Source organism: Nomascus leucogenys, chromosome 13 (assembly GCF_006542625.1).
Source record: "Nomascus leucogenys isolate Asia chromosome 13, Asia_NLE_v1, whole genome shotgun sequence".
Classification (NCBI taxonomy): domain Eukaryota; kingdom Metazoa; phylum Chordata; class Mammalia; order Primates; family Hylobatidae; genus Nomascus; species Nomascus leucogenys.
The window spans coordinates 17,061,873-17,080,797 of record NC_044393.1 but is presented as its reverse complement, the minus strand read 5'-3'; the positions used below and the strand labels follow the sequence as shown (position 1 = coordinate 17,080,797).

Here is an 18,925-nt window from a genome sequence, read left to right as displayed (position 1 = left end):
CTCCCCCAGTGGCCTCAAGCACTCCGTGTTGTCCAGCCATCCTTGGCAGCCATCCTTGGTGTTTTGCTTTGTGCCTTGTTTTGGTGGTTGTGGATTGGGGTGTGGGTTTGGTTTGGCTTTTCTTTTTTTCTTTTTAATGGCTCTGCATGAGACATATTCTATAAAGTTCTACGTTTTGCTCCAGGGCCCTGCTGAACCCAACCAGGAATCAAGCAGAACGTGTGTGGTCCTGTCCCAGTCTGTCACTGCACGTTGGGTGCCTTTTTGAAGCTTGCGTCTTGTGGGCCCAGAGAATATTGGAACACGCATCGTAAAATGCAGGCATCTGAACTTGCATCATGTGTTTTTCTAAAAAGCCGATCTCAAGAGGTTGCATACTGCGTGATTCCATTTATATAACATTTTCAAAATGACATTTTAGAGATGGAGAACAGATTAGTGGTTGCCAGGGGTTAAGGGTTTTGGGTCGGGCGGGTCTGGGGTGGGTGTGCCTATGAAGGAGCAGCACAGGGAAATCTTTGTGGTGATGGAATCGTTCTCTAGATTGCAGTGGTGATTATGCAGAGCTGCACATGTGATAAAATGACACAGCACTACACACACACTGCACCAACCTCAGTTTCTTGGCTTTGACATTGTACTATGGTTATGTAAGCTGTAATCACAGGGGGGAAGACATTGGGTGAAGGGTACTCAGGACCTTTCTGTACTACGTTTTGCAACTTTTTGTGAATCTAAAACCATCTCAAAATAAAAAGTTTTGGCCGGGCACAGTGGCTCACGCCTGTAATCCCAGCACTTTGGGAGGCCAAGGCAGGAGGACTGCTGGAGCCCAGGAGTTCAGGACCAGCCTAGGCAACATAGTGAAATCCAGGCTCTTAAAAAATAAAATACATAAAATCAAATAAAATGAAAAAAGTTTTTAAAAATACCAGGGACAGCAAAATTGGATTGATTGACCAAACGATGGGCCCTTGTTTTACATGCGATCAAGAATGAGGGAAACAGGCCGGGCACGGTGGCTCATGCCTGTAATCCTAGCACTTTAGGAGGCTGAGGCGGGTGGATCACCTGAGGTCAGGTGTTCAAGACCAGCCTGGCCAACATGGTGAAACCCCATCTTTACTGAAAATACAAAAATTAGCCGGGCGTGGTGGTATGCGCCTGTAATCCCAGCTACTCGGGAGGCTGAGTCAGGAGAATCACTTGAACCCAGGAGGAAGTAGAGTAAAAGCTTTCCCACCAGCTGTTTTTACTTTTTATTCTATGCCAAGCTCTTATGAATGAGAATTCATCAAGCATAGGTGAGAGAATTTAGTCTGGAACTGAGATTCAAGACTCAAGCTGGTTTCCTTTCGTCATAGGACTCCCTAGGACTCAGTCTGCTTGGCTGAAGGATGGTGCTCTGAATAGGCTGCTGGGGAGGCATATTGCTTATGCGATTGCTTATGTAAGCTGAGTGCGGCCGCTCACACCTGTAATCCCAGCACCTCGGGAGGCCAAAGTAGGAGGATCACCTGAACCCAGGAGTTGGAGACCAGCCTGGGCAACAAAGTGAGATGCCTGTCTCTACAAAAAAATAAAAATGAAAACACTAGCCAGGTGTGATGGTGCACACCTGTGGTCCTAGCTACTCAGGAGGCTGAGGCAGGAGGATTGCTTGAGCCCGGGAGGTGGACACCAGGATTTCCTATGCAACACAACAAGGCCCTGTCTCTATAAAAATAGAATAACTGTTTATGTCTTCCTAAGAGAGTTTTTGGGGGTTTGTTTGTTTGTTAGTTTGTTTTGTTTTGTTTGAGACAGAGTCTCACTCTGTCGCCCAGGCTGGAGTGCAGTGGTGCGATCTCGGCTCACTGCAAACCCTGCCTCCCCAGTTCACGCCATTCTTCTGCCTCAGCCTCCCGAGTAGCTGGGACTACAGGTGCGTGCCACCATGCCCGGCTAATTTTTTGTATTTTTAGTAGAGACAGGGTTTCACCGTGTTAGCCAGGATGGTCTCAATCTCCTGACCTCGTGATCCACCCGCCTCGGCCTCCCAAAGTACTGGGATTACAGGCGTGAGCCACCATGCCCGGACCCTAAGAGAGTTTTTGGATAAATCTTTCTGATCAAGGAGTAAAAACAGCACAGTGGGTGAAGACTTGGGACATTCTACTGGGAATATAAGTTGGACTCACCGCTCTGAGGAGTGATATGCAAACGGGTTTTATAGTTTTAAACTGGGGGGCGCAGCAGTTTTTCCTTGGGGTATCACTTCTAGAGAACTCCAGGCACGTGCACCCAAGAAGACCTGCTCCAGTCATTGTAGAATTCGTTATCATAACAACAACGTGGGACCCCTGAGGACTGGACCGGTGGACTGTGGAATAGACATACCTGCAGATACCGTGCAGCAGTGAGAAAGAATAAACTAGATCTCTGTGTCATGGCATGGTATTTTATTATTAGAGTGAAAAAACATCCTGGAACAAGATGTACCAGATCAATAGCGGTAACAACACATTCACAAAACACATTTGCAAAAACAATACTGTGTATTTTAATGAATGTGTGTGGGTGTTTGTGTTTATAAGCTATTTATCTTATTAATTGTGGATACATCTGGTAGGAGGTAGTGCCCCAATGTGGCTCTAATCTTATCTGAAATTTTAAAATGTATTTACAAATGTTTTTAGATGTTATTTGGGTAACCAAGATTTTATTTTAAGAGAGAAAGGGCCATGCGGTTCTTATCTCAGCAGTAGGAGGCACAGGTGGACTAGTTGGCGTCACCCATTAAGGAATTCCTACTAAGTCAGATAGCAAATCCCACTCTGAAATGCCAACTTCAGGGGAGCGGGAACTTGTCTGTCTGGTTGGACACTGTATCCTCAATGTCTGAGACAGTCCCTGGTTCTTTGAAGGCCCTTAAAGGACAGGGGAAGGGGAAGAAAGATGATATCAATTAGTGAAGGAGTAGCAGCTTTGCTCTTTGGTGTGCTACGTAAACAGCATCAGTGATTCTAAATGATGGGCAGCCTGACTCAGTGAATGAATCAGTGAATGGCTTTAGTGTGAACTGTGTTCCTGATCCGTTTATCTGCCTTCTAGCCTTGGCAAAGGAAACTGAATTTGCCTTATTTATCTGGGGGGATGGTTCCCAACGCATTGCAGCCCTGCCCCGCAACTTCTATTCAATGACACTTCCCCATGTTAAGGGAGACAGGGTAGGGGAGGATGGAGGTGTGGACAGGAGGAGGGATTTGTGATCACATCCTTGTGGCTTGTGGAGTTCTTCCCCAAAGTTGTTGAAGTGACAACAGCCCCTGAATTTCACTGGCTGGACCCACAGCTGATTCCTACTCTAATTTTTCACACTGAACACCTGGGGCGTGATACCCCTATATCAAAACAGAAAGGCAGTCTGCAGTCCTGCAGGCAAGGGGCTGCCCACAGCTCCAGGTAGACATCTTCTAGGGCTTGTGTGCAGCAGGAGAGAGCATCTCTTCTCCAGCAGTTCATCTTGGGCCTCCTGTTGGCCCCGGGTGGCTCATGTGACCACCACCCTGGAGCCAATCACTGTAGACCGAGGAATGGGAGATGCTAATTGCCAGGCTCAGAGCTTGTTAGTAGGGGCAGTCCCAGCCAAGCCAGATGGACTGAGAGTCATGGGGAGACCTAGGGAAATTAAATAACTCACAAACACCTGTAAAAACTGTTACAGTGACTGGTGTGTGTGAGAGAGGGCCATGGGCCTGTGAAAGCTGCAGGAGAGGAATCGCTTGCTCAGGGAGAGCCTGGGGAAATCCTGCCGCAACTGAGGACTCTGCAGGGTGAGCAGGAGGGACTGGAGTTCCAGTCAGAGAGAACAGCATGTGCAAAGGCCCTGTGGCAAGAGGGAGTGTGGAGCGAGAGAAAGGCCAGGGTGCTGGAATCAGACATTGGGCAAGGAGAAGCCAGATCAAGGCTATGTTCGGAACTCTTTGCTTCATCTTAAGAGCAATGGAAAGCCATCGGAGGTTATAAGCAAGGATGAGGTGAGGGGGACAGGTTCAGATTTATGCTGTCATTTGCTGCACAGAGAACAAACTGGAGGGAGGCCACGGTGGCCCCAGGGAGGTGGGCAGGGGGTGCTGTGGTGGTCTTCCTGGGCAGAGAGGACAGTGGCTTGGACCTGGGCCATGGCCGTGGAGGTGAACTTTATAAGGCCTGGAGATGGATTGGATGTGAGCATTGAAGGAGAGGGAAAAGTAAGAGCAATCCTGAGCTTTTGGTGTGAGCAACTGCCCCCTGAAATGGGGGAAGCCAAATTGGTTTGTGATTCACAGATGTATTTTGAATGGAAATTGAATGAGGCTGGTGGAGGCTATCAGAGACGTCCAGGTTTGGGCCACAGCTGCTGTCTGTCCAGAAGCCTGTGATTGAAGTCAGCAGGCTTTGATTTCTCAGCCCGTGAAGGATGCTGGGAGTGGCCCTCTCCAAAGTCCCCTTAGCCGACTGGCCATCTGTCCTCTGCATCTAACAGGCAGGGCCACTGTCCTCAGCCAAGGTAGCTGGTGCACTCACGGGGGTGTGGAAAGGTGAGTGGCCCACCCGCCTGGGACCCTCCATCTGCTTTTGATCCCTCCCAGCCTTTGAAGCTACCCCTGCTCCCACCCTCCAGCTGTCATCTCTCGGGCTCCCCAACTTCTTCCCAGTCCCCAGGGACAGGAGTGGTGACAAGGGTAACAAATGGCACAAGCCGCAGGCAGCAGCAGGCCAAGGAGGCCAGAGGGTGGGGGCTCCTGAATGTCTCTTTCTTCCCGCTCCTTCAGGCTCTCTTCTGAAGTAGCCAGGCTATCAGGGTTTTGCAACAATGCAACAAAGGAAAATTTTTTTTTTTTTTGTAAATGAATTCCATGCTTTTGCTTCCTTTCCCTTTCCTGCCTTCGTGAAAGGGAAGCTAAGTCTTTCTCCTGCCCCAGATTCCTTGAAGGCTGAGTTCTCTCTTCCTTCCCCCGCATAGAGAATAAGCTGGTCTCCAATTTCAGGTAATTGTGAGGTGGGGAAGAGTGGGGAGAATGTGAAGGAAGCCTTCCCCCCCAAACTGCAGCAGTGCTCAACTCTGCCCCTCAAACCACAGTAGCAACCAATGGTTTCCGGGTGATCCTCATGACAGTTTCAGGTGTCTACCTGGAATGAAACAAATGGTGTGTTTTAAGCCTTTGTCTGTGTGAATGCAAATAATCTCAGCTGCCCTTTGTTGAATACCCACTCACTCATGCCTTCTCTGACTCATTTTTCTCAGAACAACCTGGCGGGGAGGGTAGTATTTTCTCCATCTTATAGAACTGAGGCTCAGATAAGTGAAATAACTTGCCCAAGGTTACACCGCTGATAACAACATAGCTGGGATTTGAACCCCCGGAGCAGAAAACAGGTCTGGTGCTCGGACTGGGTAGCTTAGTAGACTTTAGAGCTGAATAGGCCCTGAGTTGAAATTGTGATCCAGAGCTATTTGCAAGCGGTGGTTAAGAGCACAGATCTGGAGCCAGATCACCTGGTTGAGAATCCTGGCTCTACCACTAACTAGCCAGGTCAATCTCTGAACCTGTCTCTTTATCTCTACCTACTTCATAGGATGAAATGAGCCAGTGCGTGCAGAGAGATTTAAGCCTCAGAGTAAATGCTCTGTAAATGTGAGCTGTTTTTATTTCTAGTATCTATAAACTAAGCAATATAATCAGGGCCAGGTTGAGACCTTTAGCAGCCTCAAACACCAGAGACTGGCCTCCCTCCTGCATTGTATCATCCAGTTCAATAATAAAACAGCGTGGTTCATATGCCAAAAAACTCACTGTGTGCTGAAACTTTTTTACAATTTTGTTTAGTTTTATTTTTTATTGATACATAATAGAGGGACATATTTTCAGGGTGCCTGTGATTGTTTGATGCATTCACATAATGTGTACAGATCAAATCAGCATAATTGGGATTTCATCCCCTTAAATATGTATCTTTTCTTTATGTTAGCATCATTCAAATTACTCTATATTCCAGCTATTTTGAATGTACGATAAACTATTGTTAATTATAGTCACCCTACTGTTGTATTGAACACTAGCTCTTATTCCTTCTAACTGTATATTTGTACCCATTAATCAACCTCTCTTCATCCTCCCCACCACCCTTCCTGGCCTTTAGTAATCACAGTCTACTCTCTATCTTCATGAGATCTACTTTTTTAGCTCCCACTTGTGATTGAGAACATGCCATATTTGTCTTTCTGTCCTTGGCTTATTTCACTTAACATAATGACCTCCAATTCCATCCATATTGCTGCAAATGACAGGATTTCATTCTTTTTTATGGCTGAATAATATTCTACTGTATATGCATACCACATTTTCTTTATCCATCCATCAACTGGTGGAGTGCACTGATGTTTGAAAAGCTTCTTTTTAGATCCTCATGGCAGAAAAGGATAACTTCACCAAACAGGAATGATTTCACGTTTTCTTGGTGTCTACACTTTGCTCAGACTTAAATCTGTGTTTAGTCGGCCTTTGAGGAAATACAGGACAGATCCTTCTATCTCCCAGCGTGGTTGAGAGAATTAAAAGAGATAAAGTAAATGTGATCAGGAAAATTGCCTGGCATATAATAAGTGCTTGGGAAATGAGAACCAAGACTAGAATTTTTGGAAGGGTTTTACTAACTCTGGAAACCGAGTTGCCTTGAGTTGCTTGTTCACATTCCTATACTCTGTGGCTAATAGTTTGCTTCTGCAAGTCACCAGTGCCTGTAGCTGTAGCTGACAGCAAGAAAGAACAATTGTCAGGTTCTCAAGTCAGGGTCATGTTTACTTTGTGAAGATTAATATTTCTGTAGCTTTGGCTTTATTAGTGCTGTTCATTTATTTGCCTCCAAAGGATGGTGTGTTTTGATTGCTATAGGTATTTTAATTGGTATAGGTATTTTAGATTTTGCAGATCTAATTCTAGGCCTAACAGAGCCCTAGAATCAGTCAAGTCCGTTTCTTCATGCACATTAATTTTGGAAAAAATACACTTTTAAATTATCATATATTGGTGGATTATTTTATCATTATTGTATGTCCCTGTCAATCTCTAATAATGGTTTTTATTTTAAAATCTACTTGGGGTATTGTGTTGTATTCATATTATTGAATCCTTGCTTTGAATCTTGGTATGTCTTTATATTTAAAAGGGATCTCTTGTAATAAGCATGTAGTTAGGTTTTTAAAGTCAGTCTGGTGATCTTTGTCTTTCAAGTGTTGTATTTATTCTGTTTGCATTTACCGTAATTAATGTAATATAATACAAATGTACATGAAATGTTTACATTTATTATTATTCTTTAAGTGGTTACCCTAAATATTATAGGATACATTCTTGATATATCTAAAAGTTTACTATAAATTAGTACTTTTACCATTTCCAAGAAAATTCAAGGTTCTTAAAACATGTTAATTGTATTTATCTATCCTCCTCCTGCTCACATATTTACCCTTTTATGTTGTTCTTTATCTTTGCTGGATTTTCATGCTTCCAGAACATTCTTTTTTAGTGCAGGTTTACTGATGGCAAACAATCTTAATTTTGGTTTGTTTCATTTTGATTTTGTCTTCATTTTGAAGTATTTTTTTGCTGGCATAGAATTCCACAGTGGCAGATGAAATTCCACTGTTTTCTGGTTTCCATCAATTCTGCTGAGAAGCTGCTTCTCAGTCTTATTATACCTTCTTTAAAGATTATGTCTCTTATTCCCCCTCTGACTGCTTTTAAGATTACTTTGTGCATATGTGCAGTTTAACCATCACATACCCAAGAATGCTTTTCTCTGTATTTATCTTTGGGATTCACAGAACTTCTTGATTCCATGACTTGATGTCTGTCTTCCATCTGGGAAGGTCTTCTGTCAGTTTCTCTTTAAATATTGTTTCTGACTTGCTCTCTCTGTCCTCTCCTTCTGTGGCTCCTATTGCATGTGTGCTAGATCTTTTACCATGTTCCGTGTTTCTTTTATGCTCTTTTAAACCTGTTTTTCAACCTTATTCCTGAGATTTGTTTACTGACTTACCTTCCAGTTCACTAATTCTTTCATCTGCTATGTCCAGTCTGTAGTTCAACTGATCTATTGAGTTCTTAATTTTAATTATTTCATTTCTCAGTTCTGTAATTTCCTTTTTTTTTTTTGAGATAGAGTTTTGCTTGTGTCACCCAGGCTGGAGTGCAATGGTGCAATCTCAGCTCACTGCAACCTCTGCCTCCTGGGTTCAAGCAATTCTCCTGCCTCAGCCTCCTGAGTAGCTGAGATTACAGGCACCTGCCACCACAACTGGCTAATTTTTGTATTTTTAGTAGAGATGGGGTTTCACCATGTTGGCCAGGCTTGTCTCAAACTCCTGCTTTGGGTGATCCACCTGCCTTGGCCTCCCAAAGTGCTGGGATTACAGATGTGAGCCACCACGCCTGACCAGTAATTTCCATTTTTAAAGAGCCTAGTTTTTTTTAGCAGCATTCTCATCTTAAATCAATTTTTTATTATATTATCACAGTTGCTAGGGACTCCATGTTTGACAACTTCAATAGCTGAATCTCATGTGAGGTTTTTGTTTTTGTTTTTGTCTTGGTTTTTGATCATTTGGTTTTGTCTTTTTGCATGCCTCGTAATTTTGTTATTGTGTATAAAACATTGTGGAGACTCTGGAAGATGACATCTCCCCCAGAAGAAAAATTTTTCTTCTGGCTATTGATGATAGTAGAGGCAAATCACTTTGGTCCAATATGGGATTGAGATGACTCAAGGCAGGATCTATTTTGTTTGCCCTTACTCCAAGGAAGTAATCCTTTAGGGTCCCAGTTAAAAGCCTTGAGTGTTTTTCAAGGCTCCTCATCCTTATTGGCCACAAATTCCAATTTCTGCCTCCCTGTAATTAGGCAACTGCAAAAAAGCTCTGCTTTTAATTTCTTGCCTTCATAGCTACCCCTTTTTGCTTGGTTTCTCTGCCTCTCACCGCATCCAGCCTGGGTATGAGCAAATGCCTCAAGGCTAATAACTGTCAACAATATCAGACTCATACCTCTGTGGTTCTCATATTTCTACAATCTTTGCTCCTGTGTCCTAACTGCTTTAGTAATCCTGAACTCCAGTTTTTTTCTCCCCAGCTCCATAAGACTGGAAAACTCTAAGCTGTTGCTTTTTTTCTTCTTTGCTTATAAACTGGCAAATGTCTTGAGGGGAAAATTGATAGAGGTCAAACTTGGTCTGTTTTTCATCTCTCTGGGATCTTGTTCCCTCAGGACCTGCCTTGGTTGACTTCCAATCCCTTAAGACAATATTTTATAGCTTTTATTTTTGATCATGGTAGTGAGATTGACTAAAAATACAAGCTGTCCCATCATAGTTGGGAGGTGCACTCAGTTGGACAGTTTAATACATATTAGGAAAAATGGCTTATTTTTGTTCAATATAGAGAAAAATTAAACTTTAAACCACATAAAAAGGCAGACTCTAAATGAATTAAAGACAAATATGAAAGGTAAAATTCTAAGTGAATAGTTTAACATGTAGACAAATTTTAAAATCCCAAGAATAGAGAAAGGATTTTTACACCTACAAAAAGAAATTATTAGGTAAATATGTAAGGATTTTTTTGTCCTACAAAAGACAATAGAAATAAAGAAAGCAGACAAATGAAAGACTAAGAGAAGAAATTTACAGCATTCGAAAAACACAATGGATACCTAGACTCTGTAATGCACTCTAGCAAATCAGTAAGAAAAAAAAAAAATAGAAAACCCAGTAGAAAAATGGGCAAGCATAAAACATCTGAACAGACAATTTACAAACATTCATATGGCCCACAATTATGTGAATATATGCTCAAACTCACTAGTAATCCTAGAAATGAAAATCAAAATAACTATGAGTTATTGCTTTCCATGCATCAGTTTGGCAAAAAGTAGAAAGTGGGGCAGTGCCAAGTGTTAGCAGGAAATTGTGAAACTGGAACCCTTATGTACTTCTGTGGAATCTAGAATGGCACAGGAATTATGAAGAACAATCTGCTAGTACTTGTTCAAGTTCAGTTCACGTATACTCCATAACACAGAAATCCTCCACCTTGGATATAAATACATTTTAGGAATGTGTGTGTGTGTGTGTGTGTATATATATATATATATATATATATATATGGAGAGATACTGCATTTTAAAAAATGAAGATGAATGGAGATGTTCATTGCAGCATTGTTTATAAGGTGGCTGAGAGATAAAGGCTACCTAGCTGTTCACCACCAGGGCAATGCATAAATTCAGTAGAGTGGGTGTGCAGTATAGAATTATAGCTACAAGCTGATATGCATCCAGTAATATGCACATGTTTAAATCAGTGTAGACTGAAAATAAAAAGCCTTCTAAACAGAGTGAGATATCGTGCACATTATTCATTAAATTAAAACACATGCCACACATAAAACAACATGGCATCATTTATAAGGAAACATTTACATATTTAATATATCAGAACCATTGTCTAGGGTGTGGTGGAGAATAAGGATAAATGGGAACTTTTAAAAATCTTGTTGGAAGAAAGTGATGGTTCAAATAAGATTTCCTTCTGCCCTGTCCCTCTCTTCCTCTGCCCCTTCTTTCCTCCCTTCCTCCAACAGATGGTAACTGGATGACAGAATGAACAAGATTCTGTGTTAAGTGCTGTGGAGGAAATAAAGATGATTTCCCCATTGGCTTGGCCTTCAAGAATTTTAGGCAAGGGCCTAAGGTGAATACACCAGAAGCCTTAGTAGCAATACTCTGTCCCAGAGTTCAAACTCATAAACACATTCCTGCTCTGCTTAAAATCAACAAATGCTGTTTTGGATGTGTAAGAGCTCTTAAGGATGACAGCAACACTCAGTAAAGTAAATAAGCTACGTGACTGAGGCCAGAAGTGTCACACTGCCATCTCTTTCCTTAGCAGGCTTTTCTGATAATACATATGACATAGCTCTCAAATGCAAATGCCTATAGGAACCAGGAGGAAATACAAAGGGAAAAAGAGCGTCAAATGTAAGAGAGTAGGGAGTGGTGGGTACTGTGACAAAATGGAGCCCACATGCCTTGACTTAATTGGGCTGCCACTGTTCAGTGCCAGCTGGTTGCTGCCATGCAAGAATAAGGAAATACTCTTATATTTTCAAGAAAAGCCGAAAATCTAAATTTGTATGTGAAATTGTCTCATTTTTAAATATTGGCAACTACCTCAAATATTTTTAAACCCTGGGGAGTAGGGAAAACAATTCATTTTGTTTTTAACCACATTTGGTCAGTTGGCTAACAATTTGCTGCTTCTAATACTCTCATAGCATCTGGATATCTGGAGACTAGTGATATTTTTTAACCTCATTGTTTTTTTTTTAACCTTTAATTATTTGTACACACCAAAAAGAATGAAGGGAATGAGTTTAGATAAGATGCAAATTTCTGGCACCTGTAGCCAGATAAAAGATACAATGTGTACCGTTTGCTAAGCACCATACAATATGCTTTGATGTATTAGAGGGAGCAAGACACCTAGGCCTCTATCCTGGAGCGCCTGTGGCATTTGAGAAACAAGAAAACAGGCACCCAGCATGCATGTATACGTGGGGACATTTTAGGACTCAACATTTATATAAACATTAGATATATATAATATATATAATGTATATATAATGTGTACATATACATTAGATATATAGATATATATCTCCAAGATAAAGATATAAACAATAGAGCTGATTTGTGTGTGTATTAGCCCATTTTGCATTGCTATAAAGGAATACCTGATACTGAGTAATTTATTTTAAAAAGAGGTTTATTTGGCTCACGGTTCTGCAGGTGGTACTGGCATGGCATCAGTATCTGCTCAGCTTCTGGTGAGGCCTTGGGAAGCTTTTACTCATAGTGGAAGGTGGAGGGCCAGCAGGCACATCCCATGGTGACAGAAGGCGCAAGAGAGAAGCCCAGCTCTTTTAAACAACTAGTTCTCCTGTGCGCTAACAGAACAAGAACTCACTCATACCATGGAGAGGACACCAAGCCGTTTGTGAGGGATCCATCCCTATGACCCAAACCCCTCCCAGTAGCCCCACAACACTGGGGATCACGTCACATTTTAACATGAGAGTTGAAGGGGACAAAGCCCAAACCATATCAGGGTGGGATTCTGTCATCAGATCAAAAAGTCCATATACAGAAAGTACTTCCTATGTGCAAGCCTGAGATAAGGGCTTTCTTACTTAAAAATTATTGTTTCAGGCATACAAAGATGGGTAAAACATACAAAAGTAGGGTACCAAGCATCCTGCTTAACTGATACAGGGGTTGGCAAACTTTTGCTGCCAGATACTAAATACCTTTGGCTCTGCAGGCCACACATGGTCTCTGTTGAAACTACTCTGCTTAACACTGTGGTGTGAAAGTAACCACAGACAGGATAGTAAACCAGTGAGCAGGGCAGTGTTCCAATAAAACTTTACCTGTGGACACTGAAATATGAATTTCGTGTCATTTTCACATATTATGAAATAGTATCCTTCTTTTGATTATTTTGTAACCGTTTAAAAATGTGAAAGCTGTTCCTGACTCACGGGTCACACAAAAACAGTTGTGGGCTGGATTTGGCTTACGGGCCATAGGTAGTGTCAGCCCCTGAATTAAAACACTACACAGTCTGAGCCCCCCAGGTGCCACTTCCAAAATTACATCCCCTCCTACCCCCGCAGTTAGCCATTGTCTTGAAAACAGTGTTGATCATTCCTGAGTGTAATTTTCTTTTTGTGGAATGCATCTGTGTCCACTAACAGTACAGTTCGTTCCAATCTAAGGATTCAATTAACTACAGATCAAAAATATTCAGGGGGTGGGGTGAGCACAGTGGCTCACGCCCATAATCCCAACACTTTGGGAGGCTGAGGCAGGCAGATCACCTGAGGCCAGGAGTTCAAGGCCAGCCTGGCCAACATGGCAAAACCCCATCTCTACTAAAAATACAAAAATTAGCTGGGTGTGGTGGTGTGCACCTGAAATCCCAGCTACTTGGGAGGCTGAGGTAGGAGAATTGCTTGAACCTGGGAGGCAGAGGTTGCAGTGAGCCAAGATTGCACTACTGTACTCAAGCCTGGAAGACAGAGCAAGACTCCATTTATATATATATATATATATATATATATATATATATACATATACATACATACATACAGGGGCAAAAAAACAATAAAAAAACCAAGAATAAAATAATATATATTTTAAAACAGTGCATATAACAACTGTTTACATAGCATTTACATTGCATTGGACATTATAAGTAATCTAGAGATGATTTAAAGTATATGGGAGGATGCATGTGGGTTATATGCAAATACTCCACCATTTTTTATAAGGGACCTGAGCACCCGCAAATTTTGGTGTCCATGGTGGGAGGCGGGGGTGGGTCCTGGAAACAGCCCTCTTGGGATACTGAGGGGCGGCTGTATTTTTGAACTTTATTTTGAATAAGCATTTAAGTTGCTATTAAAATAGTGCTTTTTTTACATGAATCATCTTTTTTAATCTTCACCGTGACCATTTTCCAGATGAGAAAACTTTTGACTTAGAGCAGTTTGGTAACTTGCACAAAGTAGTGGGTAGCACACTGGGATTTGAATTCGCAACCTTTTTACAATGGGATCTGAGTTTATAAGCACCACACCACCGATCGCTACGTTGTGTTTCATTAGCAGAATAATGACTGATCTTGCCAAAGATGACCTTGTGATAACTATGTGCTCACAATAAATTTAGCCTTTCTCTGAAGACAACTGTGGATTAAATGTTACTGGTTGTAGTTTAGACCTTGGAAAATTGCTACGCCATGTACAGTGGTGTGTGCGTTAACCAGAAACCTCATTTTCTAAACCCAGTGGGTGGGAATTTATTAATATTTATTTTGAGACAGGGTCTCACTCTGTCACAGTGGCTGGAATGCAGTGGCACGATTACAGCTCACTGCACCCTCCATCTCCCCTGGCTCAGGTGATCCTCCCACCTCAGCCTCTTGAGTAGCTGGGACTACAGGCATATGCCACCCTGCCCAGCTAACTTTGTTGTATTTTTCTGTAAAGATAGGGTTTCGCCATGTTGCCTAGGCTGGTCTTGAATTCCTGGGCTCAAGTGATCTGCCCACCTCGGCCTCCCAAAGTGCTGGAATTGAAGGTGTGAGCCACTGCGCCTGGCCAGAATTTAGAAGGAGTGACTACCAACATGGTGCAAGGATTGGAAATGTTTTCAATTAAAAAATGAGAAAGACCAAAGGAGACTTCATCCCTACTCTCCCCTGCCCACCCCCTATAACATATTATAAAAATCATGGGTAATTCAGGAGCCAGTATGTTCTCTCTTGGTCAGGTCCACAGTGACGAGCTGTGGAGTGTTGCCACCTAGAGAGTTGTTAATGACACTTACGCCTTTTGAGCTTTTCTCCGTCCATGCAAGTAGTACCATGTTTGTTTGTTTGTTTGTTTGTTTTGAGATGGAGTCTCATTCTGTTGTGAGGCTGGAGTGCAGTGGCGCAATCTCGACTCGCTGCAACCTCTGCCTCCTGGGTTCAAGCGATTCTCCTGCCTCAGCCTCCCAAGTAGCTGGAACTACAGGCATACGCCACCACGCCCAACTAATTTTTGTATTTTTGTTAGTAGAGATGGCATTTCACCATGTTGGCCAGGATGGTCTCGATCTCTTGACCTCGTGATCCAACCGCCTCGTCGTCCCAAAGTGCTGGGATTACAGGCATAAGCCACCACGCCCGGCCTGTTTTTCTCTCTTAACCGCAGTCAACTCCATGTTCTCCCCAAGCCTCTGGCTTTTGGAAATCTAAATCCAAACGCTCCCTCTCTGCCTATCTGTCTCTTCCTCAGCTGGGAAGTTGCCCTAGTTTGCTCTGGCTCATTTATATGACATTGAAAAGAGACCAAAATATAATTTTTCTAATGGCAAAATACAGCAAGAAGGAGGGGAATGTTTTAATCAACTGGGTGTATTCTCCAGCGGGGAGCAAGAACTTCATTTTAATTTCTCATTTCCCTTTGATGAAAAGTTTAGTGAATTTTTATCATGTAGAATTTATAAGAAGGCTGGGTTTAGGTAATCAGCTTTAATATTTATACTCTTAGGGAAAGAAATAGGAATCATTAGTAAGCATGCATAATTAATGAATAAATTATATTTCCCTTTGTTTTCTTTCAGGTACAAGGAAATGCTAGAACTAGTGATCTCACCCAGCCTCACTGTAAACAGCGACTGTCTGGATAAACTGAAGTTTAACCGTGCTGACGCCGCTGTGTGGACTCTGAGTGACAGAGAAGGTAGGCTTCCTGCTGTGAGTTTGGGTCAACAGGTGTGGTGGTCCTAGGTCACCGTGAGAATGTTGTAAGCGACGGACATGCATCCTTTCCAAAGTACTGTCCTTAGGACAATTGTTCCCCCTGCCATTTAAATGCTTGCCTCTGAACCAAAACTTTGGCGTGCATCTCTAACAATTCTGTCTCATCGTTAGAGGTAAAAATGTGTTCGTTTGTGTCTTGAACTTCCTTTCTTGGTCTCCGATTCCAAGAAATGCTGACACCACCACAGATGATAGTCACTCTGGGGCGTGTCCCAGGCCCAGCCCTTGGATGTGTTTTGCAGTGTCTGTTTCTGGCTCTGAGCTCTGTCCTCTCTACTCTGCTCTGCCATCCCCTTGTCCAAGCAGGCGTCTTGCTTACAGGGGTTTGACATTAGGACAAGAACTCGTCTGCCTCTTGCTTTCAGGTCGGGTTGGAGTCAAGGAAGCAGAGAAGAATTAAAGTTGTTTAAAAAAGTATTGGCAAATGATGCAGTCGAACTAGTTTTCACTAGAACAATTCCAGCTATTGTTTGTTCTGTTTCGGATCTGTCAGCCTTCCTGGTAGAGCTTGGAGTTAGCAACAGGCATTAAGCTATTATGTTTAACCATTGGGCTTAACCCTTTCTTTGGCCAGCTTTGGGATTTGCTGCTGTTGTCCTGAGACCCCCTCGTTGTTTTTCCTTCATTATCTGTTTGACACCAGCTCATGGGGCACAAATGCTATGTAACTGTCATGGGAAACCAAAGTGACATGTCTAGTGGAATATAACATCGCAAGGAATTGGCTTTGAAGCCAGTCCAGGCTTCCATGAGTAGTTATTGCTGTCAGCAAGACAATGACATTTCTCCTTGCATGCCGGTTGCAGAGCTAGAACTGTGCTGATGAAAGTGCCACCAAGTGGCTTGGGCTCTCATGCCAATACTGGATGGTGAAGAACACACCCTCATTCTTCCTGGCACTTTGGACCATTCGTGTAAACCGCCCTAGGGCCTTTGAGAGTTGAGAAAATTTACTGAGCCCCGTTCAAAGACATTCATCATTTTCTTTCCAAATAGAGACACAAGTCAACTTCAGTAGAGACACAAGTCAACTTCAGTAGAGACACAAGTCAGCTGTCTTCATTTGAGAGCCGGTAGTAACAGGAAAGGGCATAGGCTGCTGAGGGGGGAATCCCAGCCCCACTGCTTCTCAGCCAAATGATCTCAGGCAAACTGTTTAACTTTTCTGAGCCTCAGTTTTCTCACCTGTCAAATGGGGGCATAATGGCATACTTCATAGGGTGCTGATTGCAAGAAGGAAGTGAGGTGATGGGATGTAAAGTGTCTGGCACACCTTGGGGGCGTGGTGCATGGTTAAATGTACCATTCCATTGTCGCTCTCCTCTGAACCAAATAACCACAGTAAATTCAAAACCATGGTTGCACACAGGGCAGCCCACAGCCACATCTGGCCCTGGAGTTTGTCTTTGTTTGGTTAACACTGTGTTTTAAGTAAAAGTGAATTTGTAAAAATTGGGAGCATTCACATAAAAATCTGGAGTTCTGGTTTATTTTAAAAGGCTGAAGGCTGGCTGGGAGTGGTGGCTCACACCTGTAATCCCAGCACTTTGGGAGGCCGAGGCAGGCAGATCACGAAGTCAGGAGTTCAAGACCAGCCTGACCAACATGGTGAAACCTCGTCTCTATTAAAAATGCAAAAATTAGACAGGCATGGTGGCACATGCCTGTAATCTCAGCTACTTGGGAAGCTGAGACAGGAGAATTGCTTGAACCCGAGAGGCGGAGGTTGCAGTGAGCCGAGATCGCACCATTGCACTCCAGCCTGGGCAACAGAGCGAGACTCCATCTCAAAAAAAAAAAAAAAAACCACTGAAAGCTTTAGCAACCCTGGGCCCCCACATTCCCCACTGGCGGCTGCCACTGGTAGGAGCTGAGAGGCTGCTGTCCTGTGGATGAATCCCTGCCTCTCCCTTTTGTCCTTAATTTTTATGAGCACATACTTTCTGCCAGGCACTATTCAAAGCAACATAAATCTAGATTCATTCTCCTCCCTCTCTATCACCATCAGAACAAACACTCGGCACTTGTCATGTGCCCAGCATTACTCTATTAACTCATTTAATCTCCACAACTCTAAAAAGTGGGTACTGTTATTATCCCCGTTTTACAGATGAGGAAACCAAAATGCAGAGAGGTTAAGCAGCTTGATTGAGATGGCACAGGTGATAGCCCAGATTTGAACCTAGATAGTCTGACTTCAGAGTTTATTCTCCTGATCAGTACTCTGTACTCTTTCTCATTTAATTATTATACAACTACTAGGCTATGAGCCCATTTTACAGACATGGAAGTTGGGGCATGGAGGAGTTACGTAACCAGGTTAAAGTCACACGAGAATCAAACCCAGGCACTCTGGTTCCAGAGTTCCCACTTGTAAACCACTTCTAACTCACTTTCTGCCAAGCTGTAAGAGTCTCTAGACCCTGGATCTTCAATTCTCCCACAGTGGTGAAATCCACAGACACACTCCTTTTTGTGACTTGGAGCTGTCAGCGCCCTTTCTACTGCCCTGGAACAATTTGGCTGCTATGGTGAAGGCTTTGAGGGTGGAAGCGATGGGGCAGAGAGAGGTTGCTCCCAAATTCAGAACAGGTAGCGCCAGTGAGGTCAGGTTACACACACACACTTTCTCATGGGGCATGTGGTGAACTCCAGAGACTCTGCAGGGGAAATTCCACCCTGGAGCGTGACCCCCAAGTGCCAGATTATTCCTCTCCCCCTGCCTGGCCTCCTGTTCTCCATCTTCCTGGGCCATTCCTTCTATTACAGGGTCTTTACTAGGTGGCTTCAAAGGTCCTACTCAAAGGAGGACCCCCGAGAGTCATGAGTCACAGGACCTGCACTCAGGGGGATTCTGGAGGGAGCGTGGAGCCAAGAAGCCCCCCAGTGGCTTCCATTGCATTCCCACCTCTGCTTCTTACCAGCCGTGGGACCCTGGCTAGTGGCCTAACCTCCTTGAGACCCATTTGCCCCATCGGTTTAATGGGAGTAATTATTCCACCGACTTCACAGACTCCGTGTGAGGATGAAATGAGTTGAAACAGGGAGTGAACTTAGTGTGCTTAAAAAGTATAGAATAAGATCTGAATTCCTTATCCTTGGCCACCAGGCCCTACTTGTCTATCCCTGGAAGCCTCCCAAACTCATCTCCCTATCGCCTTTGCTCCTTGGGCCCAGCCCCTGGCCCCTCTTCCTTTGCTTTAACTGAGAAGCATGATTCTGCCCTCTGAGCCTTTGCACCTGCTGTTTCCTCTGTCTGGACCAGTCTTCACCCAGGCTCTGCAGGACCAGCCCTCCCTCAGTTCTCATCAGAGAGGTCTTTCCTAATGAAAGGAACTGCCCCTTCCTTCATTCATTTGTTCATTCATTTATTGAACAAATGTTTAATCAGCCATGTGCCTGGCATGGTTTTAAGTACGAGGGAGACAGCATGGAAAACCCTATCCTCATGGAGCCCACACTAGGGTGCTGACAA

At 43.4% G+C, this 18,925-nt stretch overlaps 1 protein-coding gene across 2 annotated transcripts in view; it reads left to right on the top strand.

Annotated features, from left to right (window-relative positions):
* Nucleotides 1-18,925, top strand: part of EYA2 (EYA transcriptional coactivator and phosphatase 2) — a 293,919-nt gene that overhangs the window by 79,729 nt on the left and 195,265 nt on the right. For both annotated transcript variants that reach the window (XM_030826398.1, XM_030826397.1), the window contains exon 2: nucleotides 15,252-15,370. In XM_030826398.1, the coding sequence (XP_030682258.1) occupies nucleotides 15,262-15,370 (109 nt within the window). In that variant the 5' untranslated portion in view covers nucleotides 15,252-15,261. The remainder of the gene's footprint in view (nucleotides 1-15,251; nucleotides 15,371-18,925) is intronic.